We start from the raw sequence: 27,592 nt of genomic DNA on the forward strand, positions 1-27,592 counted from the left end.
GTGGGGCTGTATCCCAGAACGCTGGGATCACGCCCTGAGCGGAAGGCAGACGCTTTAACGACTGCGCTACCCAGGCGCCCCTGTGTTCCCACTTTTTAGCTAGCATGAGTAATGCTGCTACGAACATTCTACGAGTTTTTACGTGGATGCATATTTCATTTCTTTGGGTATATACATAGATACTTAGGAGGAGCGCTGGGTCAATGGTAACGCTAACCCTTTGAGGAACTGCCAGGCTGTCTTTCACACGAGCTGCCCCATTTTAGAGCCCACCAGCAATGTTCCAATTTCCCCATATCCTCGTCAAAACATACTGGGTTTTCTGCAATCGAGACTCCAGCCTTCAGAAGATCCTGATCTTAGCTCCAAGCAAGAAAAGTAGCTTCAGAGACCAAGCCCTACGCGCAAGCGCGCTGGCGGACGGGCTCGGCGCCCGAGGCGGGGCCACGGAGCCGTTAGGCGCAGGGTTGCGCTGCGTGGCTGCGTGCGCGCTCCGGAAGCGGAAGCTAGGGCCCCTTTCCGGGCGGCTGATTCGAGGACTTGTTTTGTTACAAGCAGAGACTCTGAAAAGCTCCCTGAGGTGGGTCATGCCGTCTGAGGGTCGCTGCTGGGAGACTCTGCAGGCGCTGCGCAGTTCCGACAAAGGTCGACTCTGCTACCACCGAGACTGGCTGCTGCGAGGCGAGGTGAGCGGGGGTCCCGGGGTGGGCGGTGCCCTTCCGGCTCCTGTCCATGGGACCCTGCTGTTCTGTAGCGCGTCCTGCTCTGGGAACACGTGCGTTTTTTCTGACAACCCGCATTTGTTTATTGCCTCCCGTGTGTGCGTCTCCGTGTCCTAGAGTTTCTGCTCTCTGCTGCCTGTTCTGCCCTTTCAGGGAGCTCCTGTTATTTCACAGGTGCTCCTGTCTCTAAAGGCTTCGTTGCCACCTCCAGAGTTAGGCGTCTCCGCTGTGTTGTCAAAGCAACCTTCTTGGGGTCAGTTATTTACTGCACGTCTCTTGTGCTAGGAGATCCACGTTTAGCGGAAAACGATTGATATGACCTAATCTATTGAAAAGACCAAAATTCTAGATGACATTGGGCAGACTTGGAAAGTTTAATGGGGGTATGGTCCCTGTACCTAGAATTTGCAAACCCAAGCACTAGAATGCAGGGCTGTAGACAAGGTTAAGGCATAGCTCGTTTACCCAAGTTGCTGATTATTAGTTACAGATAGGATGTTGTCCTGTCTCTTTAACTTACGTGTGGAACAATTCTAAAGCATTTCCCCGTCTTTTAATATCACTGGCAGTTTTAAGGAATACCTACCTTGCATTTGGTAGGATGAATCCCAGCATGGGTTTGTCTGGTGTAGAGTTAAGCTGTGCATTTTTGGCAGGAATACCATAGAAATAATGCTGTGTTCTCAGTCATATCAGGAAGCACACATATGTTGTAACCCATCCCAGTGCTGGGAATCCTAACCTTGATCACCTGGTCATATTGTTACCTGCCAGATAGCCGCACTTAAAATGTGTCATTTTTCCTTTTCTAACTGATTAGTATCTCGTGGGGAGGTAATCCAAGATTGCACCAGTATCTTTTCCTCGGCAAACCTCCACCGTTGGCATTCATTATTTCTGCCTGAATCAGTCACCCCTGTAAGGTAACCATATGGCGTTTCTTTAATGTCCATCACTCCTTCTACGCTTGCTAGTTGGCATTCTGTAAGGAAGAGCGTCCTTTTCTCCCCTGTTTAATGATATTTATATCATCATGTACTCCTGGGTTCCTGTTTTAGTCAGTGAGTTGTAATCCATTTCTTATAACCTTGTGTGTGTGTGTTTTCATTGTGTGGGAAGTGTGTTTTCAGGATAAACTCCGAGACTTGAGATTGCTGGGTCAAAAGTTACACATAGATGTCCCCCACCCCCCATTATGGATGTGTCAAATTGCCTTCCAGTCAACAGTGCATGATCATGCCTTTTTGCCTGCAGCCTTGCCAACAATGTATTGTTATACTTTTAATTTCTGCTTATCTAATAGGTAAGAATGAGATCTCAGGATTGTTTTACAGTGCCTTTTTAAATTCAAATTGAACATTTTTTCATATATTCAGGAGCCAATTTTAATCTTTTTTTTTTTTTAAAGATTTTACTTATTTGTCAGAGAGAGAGCGCGAGCGCACATGCACAAACAGAAGGAGTGGCAGGCAGAGAGTGAAGCAGGCTCCCCTCAGAGCAAGGAGCCCGATGTGGGGCTCGATCCCACGACCCTGGGATCATGACCTGAGCTGAAGGCAGATGCTTAACTGACTGAGCCACCCAGACACCCCATCAGGAGCCAATTTTATATCTTTATTTGTGAATTGACAGTTTATGTCTTTTGTTCATTTTTCTATTGGAGTTTTTCTTCACCCCAAATTTTACAAGTTCTTTATGTACTAGGGATGACAGTAGCCTTTTATTTGTGCTATATATTGCATATAGTTTTTCTAGTTTGTCAGTTGAAATTTTTTATGTTTATGGTGTTTTTCATATGTATGGTTTTATTTTTTACATTTGAAACTTTGGCCCTGGAATACATTTTGGTGTAAGGAATGAGGAAAAGGGTGTTGTTTCACCATTATTTCTATTATGTCTTGAAAATGAGTCTCATACTTTATAAAGTGTGCATATAGCCTGTTTGCTTCTGTGTCTGGATTATTCTCCGTGGATTGAATATCTGTTTATTGCACGTGGGATGTGTACCTATGATCTAGGTCAGTATCTCTCAGCTGCAGCACTATTGACACTTTGGGCTGAGCTGGATAATTCCTTGCTGTGAGGGGCTGCTACTGCTGTGTTGCAATAGCAAGATGTTTAACAGCATCCCTGGCCTCCACCAACTAGATGCCAATAGCACCCTCCCAGTGATGACAACGAAAAATGTCTCCAGACATTGCCAGCTGTCCCCTGGGGGGTAAAATTGATCTGCTGTGGAACCGCTGATCTAAGTAAAATAATAACTTGCAAGTTTTGAGTAGTTATTATGTGCCAGGTATTCTTCTAAGCCCTTTATAGCTATTATTAATCCTCTTCAAATCTTTTGAGGTGGATCCTTTATTATTCCGTTTTAGAACTGATGAAGCTTAGGCACAGAGTGGTTAAGTAACTTGCTCATGGTTATACAGGTAAGCAGAATGCAGGGATGGAACTCAAGCTAAAAAGGCTGGTTCCAAACTCGCTGCTCTTAATCACTATTGTACCATTTTTCCATATTTCCTGGTAATATTTTCCTGACATTGAGTAAAGTTCTCAGCCAGAATTGCTGTGTATAACTGCGGTGAAATGGTATAAGCTTCCCTGGTCTGAAGCACTGTATGGCAGTTACATAGAGATAATGGTTAACTGGTAGACTTGAATAAGTTGTCCACATGCAAATTAAAGGGTGGCTAGAACTTGTTTTATAGGCTATTATAAATCCCATTTGTTTTAAGTCATTGGCCTTTATGTCAGTAACCACCTGTCTGTACCTGTTTTTTTTTTTTAAGATTTTATTTATTTTTGCGACACAGAGAGAGAGCGGTGGGGCTGGGGCAGAGGGAGAAGCAGACTCCCGTTGAGCAGGTAGCCGACGCAGGACTCCATCCCAGGACCCTGGGGTCATGACCTCAGCCGAAGGCAGATGCTTATCCGACTGAGCCATTCAGGCTCCCCCATTGCCTCTTTTTACATACTACTTTCACATAAAAAATTATAATTTTCACAATAAAAATTATTTAATTTAAAGGTTAAATCTAGGGAATTAGAACAAGGAGAAGTATGTCACTTGTAGCAAATTTCCTTCATGTCTTCCAGTGTATCAGCATTTGTTTTCATTTTATATAATTGTAGACATTTATTTATACTCTTGGTTTTTCACTTAAAATTGAATCTTGGGGGGAAGGGGAAGTGGAGGAAGGGTGTCAAAAGATATGGACTTCCAGGGGCACCTGGCTGGCTCAGCGGGAAGAGCATGTGACTCTTGATCTTGGGGTTGTGAGTTTGAGTCCCACATTGGGTATAGAGATTACTTTAAAAAAAAAAAAACCTTAAAAAAAAAGATAGACTTCCAGTTACTAGAGATGTAATGTACAATGTGACTATAGCTCACACTGCTGTATGATATATTGGAAAGTTAAGAGTGAATCCTGAGTTCTTATCACGAGGACAAGGGTTTTTTTTTTTTCCTTTTTTCTTTTCTTCTTTTTGTTGTATCTATAGAAGAAGATGGATGTTAGCTGAACCTATTGTATCACTTAATATATATGTAAATCAACCCATCATACTGTCACTTTAAACTTATATAGTGATGTATGTCAACTCTTTTTCAATAAAACTGGGAAACATTTGAATCTGAAGTTTGGTGTTAATGTAGGATTCATAATTAGTACTTTTTTTTTTTTTTTAAACATGGGCTTGAACTCATGACCCTGAGATCAAGACCTGAGCTGAGATGAAGAGTCGGATGCTTGGGGCGCCTGGGTAGCGCAGTCGTTAGGCGTCTGCCTTCGGCTCAGGGCGTGATCCCGGCGTTCCAGGATCGAGTCCCACATCGGGCTCCTCCGCTGGGAGCCTGCTTCTTCCTCTCCCACTCCCCCTGCTTGTGTTCTCTCTCTCGTTGGCTGTCTCCATCTCTGCCAAATAAATAAATAAAAAATCTTAAAAAAAAAAAAAGTCAGATGCTTAACCGACTGAGCCACCCAGGTGCCCTCACATTCAGTACTTTTAAATGACTAATACTCCCAATTGTGTATACTGTAGCTCACGTCAAAATTCCGTGTCCTTTTCCGTTTTGATGTTTTAGATTGCTTTCGAGTATGTTTTAATGATCATCTTTGTGTGTCCTTCATTTTTCTGTGCTTAGAGTTTTTTATTCTGACGCTCTAAAAGGATAGTAGTCAGGGTCATTTTTAAGAAACTACTTTCTGTTTATCTCTGATTGTTAATAGAATTAGATCAGGTCTTTGGTATGTGTGTATGTATGTATTTATTCAGGCCTTCCTGAATTACCAGTAAGGCAGGTAGTGGAAAATAAGGACAAAATTATTTTTGTTTGCTTGAATCAGTTGACATGCAAGTTGGGCTTCACCCTCTTCTTCTCTCTAGGATGTTTTGGAAGAATGTATGTCTCTTCCCAAACTGTCTTCCTACTCTGGATGGGTGGTAGACCATGTCTTATCCCACACACAAGAGAACCCACCTTCCTCTGAGACCTCAGCATCTTCTAGAGCCACCTCCGCCCTCGACCAACCTTCATGTGTTCCCAGATCTCCTGTCAGAACCCCTGCCTCCTCATCGTCCTCCTCAGCAACACCAGATGGAGCCGAGGTAAGGTTTGTGTTCAGCTTAAGACAGGAGGCAGTGGTGGCCAAAAAGTTGAAGTGTTTAACATTGTCAGACGACAGTGACCTTACCCTGGGGAAGATCATGATGGCTCTTTCTTGTAGCTGTTATAGGGACACCGTTCACTACATCACAGTATTGTCTTTACGAAGAACGGAGAGAGATTCCCCTCTGATCTTAGTACTAAAAATAGTAATACATTTCATGAGCAGTTGGTTTGTTTTTTCTCATGAACATTGCATGAGTTTAACTCATGAGGTCTCTTTTTGTGTTGACTGCTGGAGGCTTACAGTAAATTTCATACCTGCTCTCCAAATGTATGTACCTTATCATTGGTTCTGTAATTTGTAATACAAAAATTGTAATTAAAAAAAAAAAAAGCAGTTTTACTCTTTTTGACTCTATTTTGTCCCTGCCTTTGTTTCTCCCACTTAACTGTTAAATTGTTACTGGTGGTGTTCTGGTCTTTTCTTTATTTTTGGGGGGTGGAGGTGAGGTGGGGATATACTTCCAGAAGTAGTTATTGTATATACAAATACATAGGAACATACAGTATGATTCCATCTACTTAACATTCTTAAAGTAAGAGTGTTATAGAGAACAGATTAGAGGTATGAAGGTAGGTGTGGCTTCGGAAGCTTTATGGTGATGGGACAGTTCTGTACCTTGATTGTGCTCATAGTTAACAGAAGTCTACACATGAGATAAACTTGCACAGAGGGATGCACATACACCAATGGGTTCCTGTACAACTGGAGAAATCTGAAGAAGTTTTATGGCTTGTACCAACATCAGTTTACTGTTCTGAATATTTTACTGTATTCCTGAATGTTAGGGTTGGGGGAGACTAGGTGAAGAGTGCACAAGCCTCCCTGTACCTATTTTTGCAACTTCCTGTGAATTGGAATTATTTTAAAATAAAAAAAAATTACTGGGGCACCTGGGCGGCTCAGTTGGTTAAACGTCGGCCTTCGGCTCAGTCTTGATCCCAGGGTCCTGGGATTGAGTCTCACGTCGGTTCCCTGCTCTGCAGGAGTCTTCCTCTCCCTCTGCCCCTCCTCCCACTTGTTCTCCCAATCTCTCTCTTTCTTTCTCAAATAAATAAATAAAATCTTCAAAAAATTTTTGTAGGGGCGCCTGAGTGGCACAGCGGTTAAGCGTCTGCCTTTGGCTCAGGGTGTGATCCCGGCGTTATGGGATCGAGCCCCACATCAGGCTCCTCCGCTATGAGCCTGCTTCTTCCTCTCCCACTCCCCCTGCTTGTGTTCCCTCTCTCGCTGGCTGTCTCTATCTCTGTCGAATAAATAAAATCTTTAAAAAAAAATTTTGTTTGTAAAAATGTTTGTTTCTATGAGCGCTTCTCAGTTCCGACCGTGCCAATACTGTGGCATGCCGGCGGGCAGGCATCTTCCTCATTCCTCAGCTTCTTCATCTGGAAATCTGGTACTGTGCCAAATTGCTGAGGTCCTCTCCAGATAGAGAATTCCATCATTCTTGAGGTTCATTTATTTATTTTTATTATTATTTAAAGATTTATTTGAGAGAGCGTGTGAGCAGGTGGAGAGGCAGAGGGAGAGACTCCTCAAGCAGACTCCCTGCTGAGCGCGGAGCCGACATGGGGCTTTGTTCCCGGGACCCTGAGATCATGAGCTGAGCCAAAATCAAGAGTCAGACGCTTAAGCTACTGAGCTACCCAGGTGCCCCCATTCTTCAAGTTTAAGTAAAGTTTTAGATGGCTTCAGTAATGGGTTATTGTGTCATTTAGGAATTTTTGGTGTTTAACAGAAACCCAGTTGAAACTAGCTTAAGCAAAACAAGAGGGAGAAAAAGGAATTAATTAATTCGCTTATGTAACCATAAAGTCTACAAATGCATTCAGAATTGGTTCGATCCAGGCAGTCCTTTCTGCTTGTCTCTGCTTTACATTATTTCTGACTTGATACAGTGACCCATATACCGGGCTTTGCCTCTCCTCTCTGTTTAACTCTTTGTAGTTTCATTGTTCATATAGACTCCCTGTGGCAAGACGGCCATCAGTAACCCTGGATGCACGTCTTAGGTTAGCATCCCCAAAAGTATTAAGCCTTCCCAGGTAACTCCATCAGAAAAGCTCAGAGGTGGAGTCTGGCTTAGCTTGGGGCATAAGCCTCATTCTTGAAGTAGATGCTGGGACACAGGGCGGGGGTGGGGGTGGATAGAGTACTTTGATTGGTAGGCTCATCACATGATTATCTCTGACGGAGGAGGGTGGAAGAACGGCCTGTGGGTTGGGATTGCTCCATCCAAACCACCTGAGCACAAATGGACGCTTATCAGAAGAAAGGGGAAAAATCTGCTGGGCAGATCAAACAGACAAGCAAACCAAAAAACAAAGCAAAATTAAAAAAACAAAAACCCAAACCCTCCAAAGCAACAAACCATTTACTGGCTTGTATATTATTATATAAACGTAATGTATGTTATTATTTCCTTTGCTAAGGAAAACAGAACAAGATCAACGTCATGAAGAGCACACCAGTTCTAACCTAAGTTGTTTGATTGTTGTTCTTAGAGTTACTGCTCATAAGTAGGGATGTGGTTTTCGTCTAGAAGGGATAACACCAAGTTTAGCATCTTGAATGCCTGATTTTTCCATTTTTGGCTCTATAGGGTAAACATGAGTCCCAGCATACAGAATCTGTGGTCCTTCAGTCCTCCCGGGGGATCAAAGTGGAAGGCTGCATCCGAATGTATGAGCTGGTGCACAGGATGAGAGGAACAGTAAGTGACCCATGAAGTAAGGCAGGCTTGGCCCAAGGGAGCAACATGCAAATGCGGTTCTTCAGGCATTGCGGATGTCCACCTCATGCTAATCGTCACGACCCCCGTGCCAGTAGCTCCCCATTCATTTGGGGAGATTGTGTAACGTAGCAATCTCAAGTGAGCTCTCTGAAGGGAGATCTGGGTTCAAATCCTAGCTCTTCTGTTTTACATATTTGAAGATGATCTGGGGCTGTCAGATAAGGTTATACTGAGAAGATGGATCTTAACTGCCTCCTGAGGAAAGAATAACACTATCTTAATAATTGCTTTGACTTTATTATTTTTTCGTGCTTTTCCAATAAAAACTAGAAGCGTTTTAACTCCCAAGTCTTTTGAGAAAACAAAATTAAGACAACAGAAATTGGAACACCTAATTCATAAATTTAACAACAAACCAATGTAATTTTGTTACATAAAGGAACCCATTTATTATAGGCTAGCGGTGTTTCAAATGCTGTAGGTCCGGGCCCCACCGGCTGCCGTTTTCATGCAGGAACCACAGTGCCGGCTCCCCACAGTTCGTCTTTTTATCTTGGTTTTGCCACAGAAGGAGGACATGTACTTGGCGTGCTGGTTTATTTTAATCTTCTCCTCCATTTTCCTGAGGGAGGCACCGTAACCACTCCCATATTTACAGAGGATTCCAGCCCTCTGGGTGCCTTTTGCCATGTCACCAGCAACTAGATCTGAGCCCAAAGAGCTGACTTGATTATTTTTTAATTAGAAAAACATTGCATGATTTTGGAAACATTTCCACAGATTATGTGAGTTTATAAAGTGAAAGTCTTCTGGTGTTTACCCTCATTCATTCATTCACTGAGTCAACCAATAGTCGTCAAGCTCGCATGTCCTTATGGAGCCCTTAGATGCTGTTCCAGGTCTAGAGAAAATAGTGAGCAAAGCAGACACGAATCCAGGCCCTCATGGGACTTCGGCACTGGTAGGAGAGATAGGAGTAAAAAAGAGAAATAAGTACAATGTAGGTAGAAACCATTGTACTCTGAGTGAGAGGCAATAGCTGCTTCCACTCGGGTGCCAGCAATGTGCCCGGTGAGGACTGGTCAGATTCTGGATAGGTGGGGCCCTTTCAGCTGACGACTTAGTCCTTCATCTCTGGGAATGTTTTTTTCCCACCGATTAGTTTCTCTTCCTCTCCACTTCCTTGTTTCTGTCTTTCTGGGAACTTTTATTAATCAGAGATGGGATCTCCTAGATTAATTCCCTATTTCTCTTAGTCTTTCTCTCATTTTCCTTTTGTCTTTCTCTGTTTTCCAGAAGATTTCTTTGTCTTATCCCTCCATTGTTTGAAAAAATATGTATATATGTATTTTTTAAATGATAGGTCTAATTTTCGTAAGCTTTTTCTTATTCTTCACTTGTTCTTTTTTTAGAGCATTTTGTTCTCATATCATACTAGAGTCCTTTTTTCAGATTCAATTGTGTTCCTTGAAATATCTGTTTCTTCTAGATTCATTATTTTCCACTTGCTCACCTTGATCTCCTAGGGTACAGAGTTTCCTCAAATAGCTAATGACCTTTCTTTGCCAGTGGTTGGACCAAGGCTTCCAGGTGCATAGTCCGGAACAAGATTATTATGCTTTCGGACTTCCTGAGTGTCAGCATTCCTAGGGTATTGTTCTGAAATACCAGCCTCCATGCTAGCCGATCCAGTTATCTCCAGTTTGTTTATGTTCTTTTCTTTTTTTTTTTTTTAAGATTTTATTTATTTATTTATTTGACAGAGCACGCGCGCACACGTGTGCACAAGAGGGGGAGGGGTAGAGGGCGAGGGAGAAGCCTGACTTGGGGCTCGATCTTAGGACCCCAGGATCATGACCTGTGCTGAAGGCAGCTGCCTAACCAACTGAGCCACTCAGGCACCCCCTATTCATTTTCTTACAGGGAAGAATTCTCCGTTTTTTTTTGGCTGGGAATATGCGTGATTGTGTAATAGATTGCCCCCAGACTTGTGGCTTATAACCACCACTGGCATTTCATTACTATCTTTAATGTTTCTGGAGGTCAACACGCTCAACTAGGTGGTTCTCACTTAGGGGCCATGTGGTTGTGGTGACTGGGGCCGGAGTCCTTTCAAAGGCTCCTCCGGGGGCACCCAGGTGGCTTAGTCGTTAAGCGTCTGCCTTCGGCTCAGGTCATGATCCCAGGGTCCTGGGATTGAGCCCCGCCTTGGGCTCCTTGCTCAGCGGGCAGCCTGCTTCTCCCTCTCTCTCTGCCTGCTGCTCCCCCTACTTGTGCTCTCTCTCTGTGTCAAATAAATAAAATCTTAAACAAACAAACAAAAACCTACCTTTAAAAGCAAAACAAAGGCTTCTTCCATCACCTGGGTAGTAGTTGAAGTTAGCTGTTGGCTGGAAAGTCTGCCCTGCCCTTTCCACATGGCTGGGCTTCCTCATAGCGTGAAGGTCGGGTTCCGAGAGCAAGCGTCCTAAGAAATACTGGCCAAGCCGTGTGGCCTTTTATAACCTAGTCTCCGAAGTTGTGTAACATTATTTCTCTTTCCCGAGTTCTCTTGGTCAAGGCAGTCTTGAAGCCCTGCTCAGGTTGAAGCGGAGGAGATGGGAGGGTTTCAGAGAATGTGCAGATCTCTTTTTAAATCATTATACAGTATGCAACAGTAAAAACAAATCAAGTACAAAATGGGCCAAAGTAGAGGTATTTTACCAGACACAGGCAGGGAAGCACGTGAAAAGATATTTTTAAAAAATCATTATAGCACACATTCCTGACTGTTGGCTGTTCTGATCTCATGATTTCAGGGTGGGGGCAAGGGTTGACTATTTTGTCTACAAGCATTCAGCTGATGTTTTTGTTTTCAGCCCCATGAACCCCACCTGATTTCAGACCTGGCATTTCCCAGTCTGGAGCCTCTTTGAGGTTCTGCTAGATTGGCTCTCTCCCTGAGAGGCATAATCTGCTTGTGTGTGTGCACGCGTGTGCATGCATGCGTGCGTCCTCAGGATTTCTCACCCCTGCTCTGTCAGTCCACATTCCTCCACAGAAACTTTCTAAGTGTGTTGAAAGTTTTTCCCTGCTGAGGATCCCATGTGCTCTCTGTTGTGGAGTCTTTTTTTCCTTCCCAACTCTATTTAAACAGAGGCTCAGGGGAGAGGTTATATATGTTGTGGTCGCTTTGCCTTCTTGCACTGGAAGCTTTAAAATAGAATCATATAGTGTCTTCACAATATATTTTGCTATATCTTCATGCCAGTGTATATAGCGTCTCATCCTGCTTAAGGCTGCAAGGTGCTCTCCGGTCTGACCCACTGCAATATGTTTAGTCAATCCCCAGTTTTTTTAATTGTTTTAAATTTATTCCCATCATCAGCAGGGCTGCTGTAAGCATCCTTGTACATATATCTTTGGACATGCTTTTGCAAATATTTCCTCAGGATAAATTCCTAAAATTAAACTAGTGTCAAAGGGTATATACACTTTAAATTTTGATAGTTAATCACATCACCCTTAAAAACCATATGAGAGTTCTCTGGTGAATAATAAATGGAATACCTGATACCCTTCGGAATACAGGAAGGGGACTTTCCTAAGCGGAGGTGGGAGAGGAGATGGAGGCAGAGATGGTAAGGTGAGGAAAGGAGTGGGATAGGAATGTGCATAGCATGTCTATGGAATTCGAGTGAGGATTTCTGTTGGTTACTCTGAAACCCTCATCAGAATACCCGGGATGGAGGCTTATAAGCCCAGGGCTGTTGGGCACTATGTCAGTAAATACCGGTGCCTTCCCAGCTGATACTGGAGTGACATGAACCGAATGGGGCAGATTGGAAGAGCTTTCCAAAACAGCTGGGTTTAAACATCCACCCAAAGGGGAGACGCAGCTCGAGTGTAGCTTCTGAGAAGTAAGCAGCTGGTTGGTGCCCTTGCGTATCTCTGGAGCTAAGGACCGCCGGGAGGGTGTTCCCACGGGGAAGCGAGCAAGGCGCTAATGGAGCGGCAGAGAGCAGGTGCTGATCCTTTCCAGGAGGGCCTGAGGCAGTGGCAAGAGGAGCAGGAGAGGAAGGTGCGAGCCCTCTCCGAGATGGCATCTGAACAACTGAAGCGCTTTGATGAACGGAAGGAGCTGAAACATCATAAAGAATTCCAGGACTTACAGGAAGTGATGGAGAAGAGGTGAGTGGGACCGTCCGTCAGTGTGCTCGGCGGCACCTCTTTCCCAACATGGAACCCAAAGGCGAAAGACTTAAATGTCAAAATAAAACAGCCAGAGAAGCTTATAACCTAGAAAGACGACCAGTGTATCACAAAGAGAAGGGAGGCTTTTAGGAGAGGTAAGGTAAGACATTTTAGGAAGCATGCCTGACTGCCATTCCTTGCCATTTCTCACGCAGCTCCAGAGAAGCCCTGGGGCACCAAGAGAAGCTAAAAGCTGAGCATCGTCACAGAGCAAAGGTCAGAGCCTGGGGGACTCCATATGGGTGTTTCTGTGTCTGGCTCTAACCTGCCCAGGGTGGGGTGTTGGCCCACGGTGTGGAGGACGGGGCCCAGATCGTGCCTCCATGGGACTCTCCTTGGGCTGTCCTCTTCCTGCCCTGGGCCCATCTGAAAATATGGAGCCCGTAAGGCTTGGGGCATGTAGAAAGAGAAGGGCCAGGGGCGGCTCGGAGAGAAGTCCCCGCACTGCCCTTTCTGTAGATTCTCAACCTGAAGCTGCGGGAGGCCGAGCAGCAGCGCCTGAAGCAGGCGGAGCAGGAGCGGCTGCGGAAGGAAGAAGGCCAGGTCCGCCTGCGGAGCCTCTACGCCCTGCAGGGGGAGGTGCTGCACCTCAACCAGCAGCTGGATGCCTCGGAGCAGCCCAGGGACGTGCCGAAGCCTGACCTGTCTGCCTTCCGGACCCGAGGCAACCAGCTGTGCGGCCTCGTCTCGGGGATCGTTCGGGCCACGTCTGAGGTGAGGGGTTTTCAGAGGGACCTTGAAGAGAGAATCCCTGTGAGCATTTCATCTTTCTTCCCTGACAGTGTGTGGGGGTGGGGGCGGGCAGTTATCCCCAAGCCAAACTGGACTCCTACGTACCGAGTTTCCTATGTAGGTTACACAAATAGTTGTCTATTCCGATTGCAAAATAGTTGTGGTTATTCAATAATATCTTATTGAGCACCTGCGATGCTTTGTTAAAAGTTAAAACCTTAACAGCAGTGTGCATTGCTTTTTTCAGTTAATGTTGTATTTTGAGTGCATAATTACTGTAACCATTAAAAATATTTTGATGCTTTTAATTAAAGCAGTGTTAAAAACTGTTAAGTATCGCCGTGACACGTAGCAGATATTCATTAAGTATTTGATGAACTTGTTGGAATTGGATACTTTCCACATATAATCATACCAGAATCCCTCGAAAAAAATGCCTACTGTTGAACATTTAAGTTTCTGTATTTTCACTACCATGCATAACGCTGTAGTGATATCAACATAACCAGAATACTAATATCACACCTAAAAATACTGATAATTTAATATACCAAATATCTAATCAGTGTTCAAATTTTTCCACTTGTCTAAAAATTTTTTTTAAGGTTTTATTTATTTGAAAGAGGGAGAGAGAGCATGTGTATGAGCAGGGGGAGGGGCAGAGGGACAAGCAGACTCCCTGCTAATAAGCACGGAGCCCTGAGATCATGACCTGAGCGGAAGTCAGACGCTTCACCAACTGAGCTACCCAGGCACTCCTGTCTAAAAACTTTTTTTAACAGTTGGGACATTAACATCTAAACAAGGTTCAGCCTTTTGGTTCATGTCTCTTAATTAAGTTGTTTAATTTCAAGACTCTACATTCCTTATTTTTTTTTTCCTTGCCATTTAATAATCAGAGAGTCGGGATCGTTGGTTCTATAAAATTTTCTACACTCTGGAAAACTGCAGAATGCAATTGCTAACCCTAGCCCTGTGGTATATTATATTAGGTTTCTTTATTACCTGTATTTCCTATGTGGTAACTTGAGGACAGTGCTGTCCAACAGAACTCTCTCTGGTGATGGAAACGTTCCATATTTATGCTCTGCAGTACAGGAGCCATTAGCTATATGTAGCTGTTGAGGACTTAAAATACAGCTACTGTGACTGAAGAATTGATTTCTTTTTTTTAAAGATTGTATTTATTTGAGAGAGCAAGAAAGAGAGAGAGCATGAGGGGGGGAGGGTCAGAGGGAGAAGCAAACTCCCTGTTGAGCAGGGAGCCCAAAACAGGGCTCAGTCCCGGGACTCCAGGATCATGACCTGAGCCAAAGGCAGTCGCTTAGCCAACTGAACCACCCAGGTGCCCCGAAGAACTGAATTTTAATTTAAAAAGATTTTAAATTAGGAGTACCTGGCTGGCTCAGTCTGTATAGTGTGTGACTCTTGATCTCAGGGTTGTGAGTGCAAGCCCCATGTTGGGTGCAGATATTACTTAAAAATAAAATCTTAAAAAAAAAAAAAAAAGTAAATACATGGGGCCCCACGGCTGATTCAGTCGAAAAAGCATGCTACTGTTGATCTGGCCAAGGGGACTCAGTCAGTTAAGTATCTGCCTTCAGCTCAGGTCATGATCTGAGTCCTGGGATCCAGCCCCATGAGCCCCACCTCAGGCTCCCCACTCAGCGGGGAGTCTGTTTCTCCCTCTCCCCCTGCTTGTGAGCGTGCACTCTTTTTCTCTCAAATAAATAAATAAAATCTTTTTAAAAAAACTATCATTTCAGTTAAGTGGGGAAAAGATGAATTAGAACCATGAAAGTAAAGATTAAGGGGCGCCTGAGTGGCTCAGTTGATTAAGCATCTGCCTTCAGCTCAGGTCATGGTCCCAGGGTCCTAGGATCAAGTCCCGCATCGGGCTCCCTGCTCAGTGAGGAAGGAGCCTGTTTCTCCCTCTGCTGCTCCCCACTGCTTGCGCTCGCTCTCTCTCTGTCAAATAAAATTTTTTTAAAAAGTAAAGATTAAATTCGTACCATTATTTCATCTGATTAACTCCATAATCTTTGTGAAAGAGACAAATCATATTCAGTGAAAAAATTCTAGGTGAATATTTGAATTATGTTAAGGTGTGGAGGCAGAGCAATGAAAGCAGAAGTCATAGTGGGAAGGATCAATAGATATGAGTACACAAAACTGAAAGACACGTTATAACTTAGGAAAACATATTTGTTATGCATATAACAGACCAAAATTTAATATCCTTTCTACAGAGAGAGCTCTTATGGTCTATGGGAAAAAGGATAAATAAATCACTCTATTTCTATCTCTATCTCACTAAGAGAAAGATGAGCAAAGGACAGGACAGGCAGCTGTAAAAGGAGAAATATAATTGGTAAATTTGAAACTTCAAGGTTTTGGTTTTTTTTTTTTTTTTAAGATTTTATCTATCCATTCGACAGAGAAAGAGAGAGAACACAAGCAGGGGGAGCAGCAGGCTCCCTGCTGAGTAGAGAGCCAGACATGGGACTTGATCCCAGGACCCTGAGATCACAACCCGAGCCAAAGGCAGATGCTCAATCAACTGAGCCACCCAGGCGTCCCCTAAAATTAAGTTTAAAGTCACCATTAATATATGGAATGCGATTTAAAGCACAGCATCGTTTTTATCTAGACTGTTGTCATAAACTTAAAAAATTATCCCAGCCAGTGTTGGTGAGAGCATGGAAGAATCCATACTCAGGTCTGTCTGTGGTTGTGATGATAAATCAGGATTACCTTTCAGAGAACAAGAAGCAGTGGGTATCAACATGTTGAACGTGGGCACTCCATTGGTGCAGCAGTTCCAGTTTAGAAATTGTTGACTTGAGTGTGAGCTGTCATTTGGCTTCATAGGAGCCTAGGGAACAGACCCTAAGCTCTGTCTCTGTCCCCCCGACAGAACGGCTTTCCCACAGCAGAGGACCAGGCTGTGGCGGAGAAAGCCCTGCAGGAAATGCGGGACCTCCTTACAAGCTTGCAGCAGGAGATCGCCAGGGCCTGTGAAGACAAGAGGAGGCAGGATGAGGAGGCGGCCCAAGAAAAACAGCAGGAGTCAAAGATGCAGCAGGGGCCGGAGGTCCCCAGAGAGACCCCAGCTCCCAGCCAGGGCCCAGGAGGGAAACAGAATGAAGGTGGGTGTTGATGTAGATATTGTCATTCAACCCAGAATGTGAAAGGAAACCAGAACGTGTTTAAATACAGTGTTAAGTTTCAGGACAATATACCAGAATTTTTACATAAGGTAAAATTCAGTACTGCAGTTTTACCTAACTTATATTCAGTTTGGTTGATCCCGAGCCAGAGACTTGCCATGAGGACTTGAAATTCTGTATCATTCTAGTAGATGTATTATCCCGAGTTTTGCTGCTCTGAAGTTTTGGGGGTTTTTTGGGTTTTTTTTAAGATTTTATTTATCTGAGAGAGAGCGCACAAGCAGGGACAGCGGCAGGCAGAGAGAGAGGGAACACAAGCAGGGAGAGTGGAAGAGGGAGAAGCAGGCTCCCCACTGAGCAGCGAGCCCGATGCGAGACTCGATCCCAGGACCCCAGGATCATGACCTGAGCTGAAGGCAGACACTTAACCGACTGAGCCACCCAGGTGCCCCAACTGCTCTGAGTTTTTTAAATAAATAAGAGTTTCTTTTCGGCCTTTTGGCTAAGATCAAGTGTAAAATAAATATGTACGCAATGGTCTCACTTACTGCATCAGAGGGTCAGAATAGCATAATGCTTGAGAACGCTGGCTCTGCAGCCAGGTCCATGGGAATGTAGTTTTTCTACTTCCTGGGGATGTGACATTGGCAAATTAACCTTTCTATGCCTATTTCCTCATCTAGAAAATGAAGATAATGTATCTACTTCATAGGGTTGTTGTGACAGTGAAAGCAGTTAATACCTGTATCCGTTGATTAGAACAGCCCCTGGCCCATATTAAGTGTTCAGTGAAGGGGCTCTGGGCTGGCTCAGTCGGAAGAGCATGTATGTGGCTCTTGATCTCTGGGTCGTGGGTTCAAGCCCTATGTTGGAGGTAGAGATTACTTAAATAAATATATATATATATTTTAAAAGCATTCAGTGAATTCTAGCTATTACGAAAGCCTCTCTTTTCTCCTCAGACCTGCAGGTGAAGGTACAAGACAGTACGATGCAGTGGTACCAACAACTTCAGGATGCTTCCAGTCAGTGCGTGTTGGCCTTTGAGGAGCTGACCAACAGCAAAGACAGTCAGGTAGGGAGGGCTGTAGGTCGGGAACCCTTCGGGCCTGGTAGTGCTCTGAACAGCCTCGTGTCCCAAAGGAATGTCACTAGCATGTGACATTCCCTAATCCTACTGGCAACTACTCAGCCCTTCTAAACACCGCCTGCCCTCTCACTTTTCTCTCCTGGCAGGCCAAAAAGATAAAGATGGACCTCCAGAAGGCTGCCACCATCCCCGTGAGCCAAATCTCCACCATTGCAGGTTGGTCAGAGGAGTTAAGAACGTGGCCCTTCGCTTCATTCGGTATTTTTTTTAAAAACTCCGGATCTGCTCATCTGTAAGGTTCCTGTAGACAGAGTCTGTTCAAACAAGTGACATTGGATCAGGCATGTATGTTATGTCTTACGTGTCTTTGTTTCTTTTTCAGCGCATAGAAGGTAATCATTATGTGTTGGTTGACTCGCTTTTCATAAATAAGCTGCATATCAACAGTAAATTCTTTAGGAAGGCTCTTACCTGAAGTTGAAAATCCCTGCTGAAAACATCGCTCCAGGGACCTAGGATGTGACTTGAGTTCTTTGTTTTGTCCTATAATACTAGTTTGTCCAAGCTCGAAACCTGCTTTAATAGTTTATTTTTATTTATTTATTTTTTTAAAAAAGATTTTATTTATTTATTTGACAGAGAGGGAGACAGCCAGCGATGGAGGGAACACAAGCAGGGGGAGTGGGAGAGGAAGAAGCAGGCTTCCATTGCAGGAGCCTGATGTGGGGCTCGATCCCATAACGCCGGGATCACACCCTGAGCCGAAGGCAGACGCTTAATGACTAAGCCACCCAGGCGCCCCAGCTTTAACACTTTAGAACGTCTTCTGTTCTCTCCAGAGACTGACCTATAGAGAGTGAGAACCAGACAGGGAAAAGACCCTTCTTCCTCTCATTCGGAAGCAGTGTTCGTTTTCATAGAGCTCTGGCTGTGGAAGCCTCCAGGTTACAAGCTGTGCTGCCCGGTGGCTGGTGAGCGTGAACAGCTGAAAAGCTGCTCTGACTTAGCATGGGTCCCGGTTCCCCTGACTCACTCGTTGCCTAGAGAGTGTAGACAAGTTGCAGCTGTTGCCCGTGAGAGGTGCTATGACAGAACTTACATATCACTCTGCTGTCTGAAGTTCTCTCTGGATCAGGACAAGGTATAAATAAATAAACACGAATCACCTTCTGGACTTTAATAAAGTGCATTTCCTTTGCTCGCAACAGCAGTGGGGGTGGGCGTGGCCGAACAGCAGTGGGGGCGAGCTTGACCTGATGGCCACGCCACTCCCCTCACTGCTCTCCTCGGGCTCCCCAGTCCTCTGTTTTATTCTTCACTTCTGATCAGGCTCTAGTTTTGCTGTTCTTCACTCTACTGCAAATTTCCTACGTTCCCTCTGTCCGCACCATCACGGTTACTTCTTTGAAGAGCCAGATACAGACATGCTCTGGAGTCAGTGCTCAGTACGTGCTGAGTACGGAGAAAAAGATGGTCTAATTCCTGCCTCCTGAAAGGCAGACCTCCGTGAGTGGTTAGATTTGGAGCAGAATAAATCTCTCTGGTGCTGGAATGGCATATGGAATGTGGGAGGCCATGCCCGGGAGAGGGTTGGGAGCTGACTTTCCTAACTGGAGCAGCACAGAGAAAGACTGATAGGAAATTTGGTCCTTTGAAACCATCGGTAAAAATGAGACTTAGCAGGAGTGGGAGCTACTATTTTGGTATCTCAGTAAGGTTTGAGTAATGGAGACCAATTTAGATCTGCTTAGGCCCAAAAAAGGGCATTTATTCTAAAGCTACAGGGGTGTTTCTCAGAACCTACTGGCAGGAATGGGGCTCGGTCTCAGGAGCAAGAAACCTTAGGAACCTTTTCTCTCGTCTTCCCTCTGCATCTCTCTGATCTAATTAGGTAGACCCCTGTTCTTTGGACCATCTGGCAGGTGCAGGGCCCTGGTGTTCATGAGCACGTGTGTCGCTGGGCCAGCCATTTCCAGTCACTGAGGTGACTCAGTCAGCTGGCTGATTGGCTCAGCTGGTCATTCCTCATCAAACTGTAGCCCACGCGGGGCTGGGGCACACAGGATCTGGAATACAAATATAGCCATCACGAGCCCACCTCGGTGTGTCAGAGAATGGAGGGAGGCAGGTCCCAGAGAAGGGGGAGTCGTTGAGAGCTGGGAAGATCCTTTAGAAGGGTTTTCCCAGAGATGCAAATGATTCCTCTAGGGATGTCGGCCACAGCCCATGGGATCTGTAGCCATTCCACTCCTGTTCATACTATTTCCCCTGTTCGGTGTGTCAGTTTCAGAATGTGTTCATTCCCAAACAAGAAATTCATTTGAAATAGTACCATGTCTCATGTACTTCTGCACCCCCAGATGACACATATTTTATTTGCGCGTCGTATATTTTTCTGCAACAGTATTTTGCTCTAAGTTCTGACCTTGTGTAGGGCTGCCTGGCTAGACTTCAGTAGAGGCCTTCTTGCTGCAGTGATGAGAAGCACGGTGGTCTGCAGTTGAGTCTTTTAACCAACTTTATCTCCGTCCAACCCAGGCTCGAAGCTGAAGGAGATCTTTGACAAGATCCACAGCCTGCTCTCTGGAAAACCCGTTCAGTGTGGCGGGCACTCCGTGTCCGTCACTCTGAACCCACAGGGCCTGGACTTTGTCCAGTACAAGCTGGCAGAGAAGTTTGTGGTGAGAAACCTTGTTGCCAGAGGTATGGGGAGAGGCTGGTGCGCAGCCTTTGAGCTTTTCTCCATAGTAACTACAGTGGTCCTGTCTCTGCTCCCCCAGAAACAAGGAGAGGAGGAGGTGGCTTCTCACCACGAAGCAGCGTTCCCCATCGCGGTTGTGGCGTCCGGCATCTGGGAGCTCCACCCCAGAGTGGGCGACCTCATTCTTGCTCACCTCCACAGGAAGTGCCCCTATTCTGTCCCCTTCTACCCGGCTTTCAAGGAGGGAATGGCGTTGGAAGACTATCAGAGGTGAGGTCGTTTCTCTCCTCACTCTCCTCAGGGGCTGAATGAAATACAAATCAAACTAGGGTTCAGGGGCACCTGGGTGGCACAGTCAGTTAAGCATCTGACTCTTGTTTCAGCTCAGGTCACAGTCTCAGGGTTGTGGGATCGAGCCCCAAGTTGGGCTCTGCATTGGGCGTCAAGTCTGCTTGAGATTCCCTCTCTCTCCCTCTGTCCTTCCCCTTGCTCTCACACACACTCTTCTCTGTGTGTCTCTCTCTCTCTAAAATAAATAAATAAATCTTAAGGGGGAAAAAAGAGAACTAGGGTTCATTCTCCCTCTTTCCACAGCTCCTCATACATACCTGGAACGTTCTATCAGAGAATCCGGTGTCTTTCATACAGACTGGCTGCTTTGGGATTTGTGGGTTCAATTGCAGTAATTAATATAGTTTAGGGAAAAGAATACTGGATCTAGAATCCGGGGGTTTTAGAATTGTGTCCTGCTTCATCATTTAATAATTTGCAAAGTAAGCCCTTTGAGCGTCATTTCCCTTGTTTACAAATGGGGTAATGATATCCATCAGTCCTGTGACTTCGGGGAGCCTGGCTCGCTCCGTCAGTAGAGTGTGCGACTCTTGATCTTGGGGTCACGAGTTTGAGCCCTACGTGGGGCCTAGAGCTTCCTTTAAAAAGAAAAAATAGAGGCACATGTTTGGCTTGGTTGTAGATTATGCAGCTCCCAGTCATGAGGTGGTGAGTTCAAGCTCCACATTGGGCATGGTGCCTACTTTAAAATAATAATAATAATAATTATGATAATAATAATGTAATAGTACTAGATTGTTCCTTTCCGCCACAAAAAGTCAGTGATTTGTCACCCTCACTTGGGCCTTGTCACACTGAGGTTTTTCTTCCCACACAGGATGCTTGGCTACCAAGTGAAGGACTCCAAAGTGGAACAGCAGGACAACTTTCTAAAACGCATGTCTGGGATGATCCGGCTGTACGCTGCCATCATCCAGCTCCGGTGGCCGTACGGAAGCCGCCAAGAGGTAGTAGAAGAGGCCGGTGTCCGTAGTGAGCGATCGGGCCGTACTGGTGTGTTTTGTCCATGGGGACTGTTGCCCTTCTTGCCGCGGGAGCAGGCTCGTCACACGAGAACTTGGTGTGTGTCACTGCTCCCTCAGTGTGCTTTAGAGAAGTTGATGTTGGAAACTGGGATCGGCAGAGCTATTTGTTTGAAGATTGACTTAGTTGAGCCTTTAAAGAACTAGGTTTGGCGCCACCTGGGTGGCTCAGTCTGTGAAGCGTCTGCCTTCAGCTCAGGTCATGATCCCACGGTCCTGGAATCCAGGCCTGCATCGGGCTCCCTGCGCAGTGGGAAGGCTGCTTCTCCCTCTCCCTCTGCCTGCTGCTCTCCCTGCTTGGGCGTGCTCTCTCTTTTTCTCTGTCAAATAAATAAATAAAATCTTTAAAAAATAGATAAAGAACTGGGTCTGTAAGAGGGTCTGCCAGATGAGAGTCTGTTGTAAACCAGTCATTAAGGTTAGAAGATTCTATTAGAAGAGGAGCGATCACGGGGCGCCTGGGTGGCTCAGTCGTAAAGCATCTGCCTTCGGCTCAGGGCGTGATCCCAGAGTCCTGGGATCGAGCCCCACATCAGGCTCCTCTGCTGGGAGCCTGCTTCTTCCTCTCCCACTCCCCATGCCTGTGTTCCCTCTCTCACTGGCTGTCTCTCTCTCTGTCAAATAAGTAAATAAAATTTAAAAAAAAAAAGAAGAGGAGTGATCAAAATGATACAGTATCAGGTGGTGGTGGTGGTGGTATTATTATTTAAGTAAGTTCTAGGCCCAGCGTGGGGCTCTATCTCATGACCCTGAGGTCAAGAGTCGCATGCTCTATTGACTGAGCCAGCCAGGCGCCCCAACTCAGTGTCATTTTAGGCATGGTTGGTGCCTCGTGTCACATGAGCAGATCGACTCTCAGGGAGCTATAGTGACACAGCTGTCGGTGACAAAGCCACAGCGGGGGGGTGGGGGGGTGGGCAGGGCTTTGACTTGCCAGCCCAGTGCTTTTCTCAAAGGATACAGATTAGAGAGATGGAGAAGTTAGTGTACCTGGGGACCTAAAGAGAAGGGATCATATTGGATCAAATCCAAGTTTTTATCGTGTACCTGCTGTGTCCCGGGTTCTGTGCTAAAGGTACCAAGAATAATAAATAAAATATCTATACGAGTAGCTGTTGGAACCCCTGAAACCAGAGCTGCCACATGTGGACTAGGGGTTCCTGTAAAGAATGTGTGGGTTCCAGTGTGTTGGGACATTGGAAAAAAGAATTTGTTCATCTTGTGGTGTTTCTGCCCTGTGGCATGTGCTTGATTTCAGTGATCTGGGGGTTCATGTCACTTAGTAATGGCTAGAGGATAACCTTGGGGGTTTCGATCTCTGGATACAATGAGATCGAACCATGACCAAGTGTCTCCCTTCCCAGATTCATCCTCATGGCTTAAATCATGGCTGGCGCTGGTTGGCACAAATCTTAAATATGGAGCCCCTGTCAGATGTGACAGCCACCCTCCTCTTTGACTTCTTGGAGGTACGTAATGCAGTTCTCACACGAGAGAGACAGTGGTTGAAGCAGCCTTCGGTCACCGCGTGACCTGGACTGGGAGGCAGCAGAGAGACAGAGGCTGATGGTGAACAGCATTAGGGTCCAGCGTCACACATTTTTTCCCCGAGTGCTAAAGTGACACCTGCCTTCTGGGTTTTCTTTCCACTGTGCTGCTCTCTGTGTGCTTGTCTTCTTATTGTAAAGAAGAAGAAAACTACATCCTGGCACAAGCTGAAAGGGACGTTTGTTTTAGGGATAGCAAATTGACGCCCGAGCCAAGGGTAGAATGTACAGTCAACTCTCATGTGGGCCTGGAACGAGGAACTAGGATGTCACCAGGTACCAAGAGTCTCTCTGGGGCCACATGGTCCTTCCTGTGCTCTTCCTGCAGGCTGCCTCATTCTCGCTCCATAGGCCAACTTTCTCTAGTTCTCTGTGCACAGTGGAAAAGTTGGCCATCCTGGGCTATGGCCCTCCGACTCAGTGTGGCCCCCCAGTGTGGTGGACCTGGCATCCCCTCTTTGTGATCCCTCATTCCTGGGAGAACAAATACGATCGGCTAGCTTGGGTCAGTTATCTCCCTCATCCAGAAGGTTCTTTACAGTCCTATCTACCTATGAGGGGCCACCACTATAGGGTGAGGGTCAGGGTTTCTGTGGAAGGGAGTCATTTCTTAAAGGTAAGGCTTGGGGCACATACCATAACAGATTCGGGCTCTCGAACCTAGAATGCCAAATGCTTCCATTCACCCTAGAGTTCCTGAAGTCACATGACATGAGCAGAAATCACAAATGAATTTGAGAACATGGTGATGTTCTGTATGCTCTGTTTACTACAGTTGGGAGGAGTGCCATGCCTTCAGAAAGGTTTCCATTTAGTAGAATCAAAGAAGAATAAGTTTGATTCACATTTCGTAGTTGGCTAATATATCTGGCTTTTGGCAGTTTGGTTTAATGAAGGTATTATCATACACAGAGAAATGCTTCAGAAAAAGGTTGGATCTTTCCATTTATTCCCTTGCTAGCTAAGTGCCACTGTGGCTGAAATTCTTGGTAGGAGTAAGAGGTAAAGGGCTGTGTGCTTTATGGATCTCTCGCGTGAGCGTGAACTTGCTTTCTGAGCTCTGACGGTGCCTGTCTTTCTGTGTCTTTCCTGTAGGTGTGTGGGAATGCCCTCATGAAGCAGTACCAGGTACAGTTCTGGAAGATGATACTTCTTATCAAAGAAGAGTACTTCCCCAGGTATGTGGCATATTGAATAGACAACATGGGATTCAGTGGGTGAAACACATGGCATCAGAGGCCCTTGTGTCCTGTGACATGCTGGGTTTGACTCAGTTAAAAGCACCTGTATTAAGTGTGACCTCTTCTCTTATCCTTCTCATCTTTGATATTTGATTAAATGCTTTTGATCTGTAATGAGAGTCTTTTAAATATCGTTGGCTAAATGAAAAAATGAATTAAGAAGATCCGGGGGGCGCCTGGGTGGCACAGCGGTTAAGCGTCTGCCTTTGGCTCGGGGCGTGATCCCGGCTTTATGGGATCGAGCCCCACATCAGGCTCCTCCGCTATGAGCCTGCTTCTTCCTCTCCCACTCCCCCTGCTTGTGTTCCCTCTCTCGCTGGCTGTCTCTATCTCTGTCGAATAAATAAATAAAATCTTAAAAAAAAAAAAAATCCTGGATTCAGATAACTGACATTTCTTTAACTCTGTTTTCCAAACTCCCCCAACTAATGAGATGGTGATTACATGCAGGCATGAATTAACCCAGAGCTTCAGACTCCTTTAATCAATCCATTTCTCCACCTGTTTGCTTGACTCTGTCATACGCCTTTTGGTGCCCTTCTCATTCCTCTCAACACACTGGCATTTCAGCTGGGGGGAGAGGCCTTGGCAGCACCCATCCCGCCTGATCGCAAGACCTTAGAAAGGAATGTCCTCTCTTCTTTATCACCTGGTTTGAAAAGAAGTCTGAGACCATTTGTAAGAATGACAGCATCCTTAGTCCAGAAGATCTCTCTCCAAGGCATTCGATCTGCCCCTTCCTCTAGATCAGCAATGTCCCAAACTCCTCTCCAAGGGAGAGGTGGGACTCACAGCTGCGACCCATGTGTCTTCTTCCTCTCCCTGCAGGATTGAAGCCGTCACAAGCTCAGGACAGATGGGTTCCTTCATACGCCTCAAGCAGTTCTTAGAGGTAAGATGTCCTTAGACCAACACATTCTGAGCTGTTGGTGACCTTGAGGGCACCCGTGTCTCACAAGTCGTGGACCTCTAGGCTCTTGGATTGCAGTCTTCCTCTTGATTTTTAAATTTTATTTACGTCATCTCTACACCCCACATGGGGCTCAAACTCACAACGCTGAGATCAGTGTCACCTGCTCTTGTGACTGAACCGGCTAGTCACTCCCCTTCTTGATTTTTTTGAACTTTGTCTGTGATTCCTCCTTCACCTTAAGGGGTGGCATTCCACCTTCTTATGCGCATCATCCATGCTGCCTGAGGGGAACTGTCTTAGAGATGAATAAAATATACTTAATGAGTCTAGTGTCACTAATACATTTCTTGCTTGCTGGCTGAGTTTCTTTCCTCGGTCTCAGGTCAGGGGAACTGGGAAATTTGGTCCCTCTTCTCCATGAGAACAAACTTCGCTTTGAGCCAGACTCCTCCCCTATTTCTCAGTGCTGGAAACCTGAGGCTAAGAGTGACCAACAGCCTGGAAGTCTGTGGTAGGTCTGCCAGGATGGCCCCCTGACTTCCACTTTCCAGTGGCCCGAGTGAGCAGAAGGCAATGGAGAAGGATGAGACGGGGCTGTGGAGATGGGGCCTGGGCAGCATAAGCAGCAGCCTGGCCTTAGTCCTCTGCTGCAGTTCACGTGGAAGTCTCCTGTGCTGCCATTGGCCTCACTCTTCCCACTGTTGACCGCTGTTTGGAGCACTGAAGCTTGCTGTCCCTCAAAGCTTCTTCCAAATGTTAGATGTTGGAAGGAGCGTTGCCGGAAAATCATTCTGTTTTCTTCATCTTTCCCTGACCAGAAATGTTTGCAGCGCAAGGAGATTCCTGTCCCCAAGGGCTTTCTGACTTCCTCCTTCTGGCGTTCCTGATGGCCCTCCATCGCCCACTGTCACCGTTGTGTTGCAGATGGACAGTAATAAAGCAACTGAAAACAGCTGAATTTGGGAGAAGTCGTGTCAGATTTAGAAACCTACCAACAGATTTTTGTATCTTGCGGAGAGAGGAGACTTTTCAAGGGTCCCAGAATATAGGGGGTCTCTTCGAAGTCTAGAGGCTCCTTAAGGGGTCCACGTGGCAGAGTAAATGGTATCGGCTTTTCTCATTTCTGCAAATGTGGTGAGAAGAGCGGTTTAGTACTTGGTCTCATCGTTCATTTCCGTGTGTCTGGTGTCTTTCAGAAAGGACGTTCTACCTTAACCATTTCCCTCTGCGCTGAAGTGAGCCCACCACTTCCACTCCGTCCTCTCCCACCCCCACCCCCAAGCCATGCTGCCCCTGGTCAGAGTATGGGTTAATAGTTGAGGCCCAAATCGTTACACGCAAGTTTGGGTTATGGTGGTTTTGTCTTTCTCAGCTTGTGAAGTCATTATAAATTCAGAGGAAATGCCTGATGTAGACATGGACTAAGTCCCAAATTGCATCAGAGAGAGTTTAGCATCTGGGACTAGGACTGCTAATACATGTTATGTTGAACAGGACGTACTGTTGGTCCTTTTAATTTGGAATTCGGCCCCTGGATGACTAGGGATGCATGAACCAGGGATGGTGCGGGGGTTTTTGTTTGGTTTTGAATTTGGATGAAGATGGGCTGAGATGGGCTCGTGACATCACACATGAACCGCGCATCTACAAGCAATGAGTCGGGTTAAATAAAACAAAAGTGTTCAGGAGGAATTGGGAACTGCTTTAAGAATTGTCGACATGTCCTTACGAAAGAGTGGTGATAGATTCGCCTGACTAAAGTCACTACAGAAATTCAGAGCTTGGCTGTTCAGATAAGAATTGAGGTTTGTTTTAGGAAAGACTCATCGTCTTTTGTACTGCAGGCTGCAGCCATGGATCTGCTCTATACTAAGTGTCATCTGTGGGGATGTGTGTTGGGGGGTGGGGGTGTCCCCTGGTACTCTTGAGTGGCTTGAAGTGACACGTTCTATCAGTCGTTGGCTCTGATGCCAAAAAAACAAGGAATAAAGCTTAATTTTTAAAAACCCATTGCTAGTATCTAGTTGGTTGATGTGACCAATTTCCTGTACCTGAGCTGTGTACGTCACTGGGGGGACAATCATGCGCAAGCCTAGCTCTCGAATGGTATGTGTGTCTCCCTATTTTGTCTTCTTGACCTTCACCTTGGGAAAACTCTTGTTTTTCGGTCATTCCTTTTCTGGAATTATGTACCAATAACTGACCTGGTTTTAGCAGGAATGGAAAAGTACTGAAGTCTTTTCAAGTGGATGCAGCAGAATGAACTCTGGGGAAGGTGGCAGGAGACTTGGTGCAATTCACTTTTAGGTTTTGTGGCCTCGGGTGGGTCATTCACCTCCCCTGAGCCTCAGTTTCCCCTCTCCCTGCAAAAACACCAGAATTGGATTCGTCGGGAGCATGGTGGTTTTCAGGGCTCCATAGCAGCGCCTTAGGGCAGAGCTTCCCAGCAGAGGTGTCAGGGCACAG

General features: G+C 45.7%; 1 protein-coding gene across 1 annotated transcript; it reads left to right on the forward strand.

The window, feature by feature from the left end:
• Positions 1–500: 500 nt before the first annotated feature.
• Positions 501–27,136, forward strand: GLE1 (GLE1 RNA export mediator). The gene is made up of 16 exons (XM_002915187.4): positions 501–686; positions 5,109–5,330; positions 7,995–8,105; positions 12,148–12,296; positions 12,515–12,575; positions 12,819–13,073; positions 16,009–16,240; positions 17,224–17,336; positions 17,498–17,567; positions 19,890–20,032; positions 20,132–20,322; positions 21,221–21,350; positions 22,790–22,894; positions 24,068–24,150; positions 25,042–25,105; positions 25,945–27,136. Exons 1-16 carry the CDS (start codon positions 588–590, stop codon positions 26,011–26,013), a joined length of 2,097 nt encoding a protein of 698 aa, XP_002915233.1. The 5' UTR covers positions 501–587; the 3' UTR covers positions 26,014–27,136.
• Positions 27,137–27,592: the final 456 nt, after the last annotated feature.

Source organism: Ailuropoda melanoleuca, chromosome 7 (genome assembly GCF_002007445.2).
Source record: "Ailuropoda melanoleuca isolate Jingjing chromosome 7, ASM200744v2, whole genome shotgun sequence".
NCBI classification, from domain to species: Eukaryota; Metazoa; Chordata; class Mammalia; order Carnivora; family Ursidae; genus Ailuropoda; species Ailuropoda melanoleuca.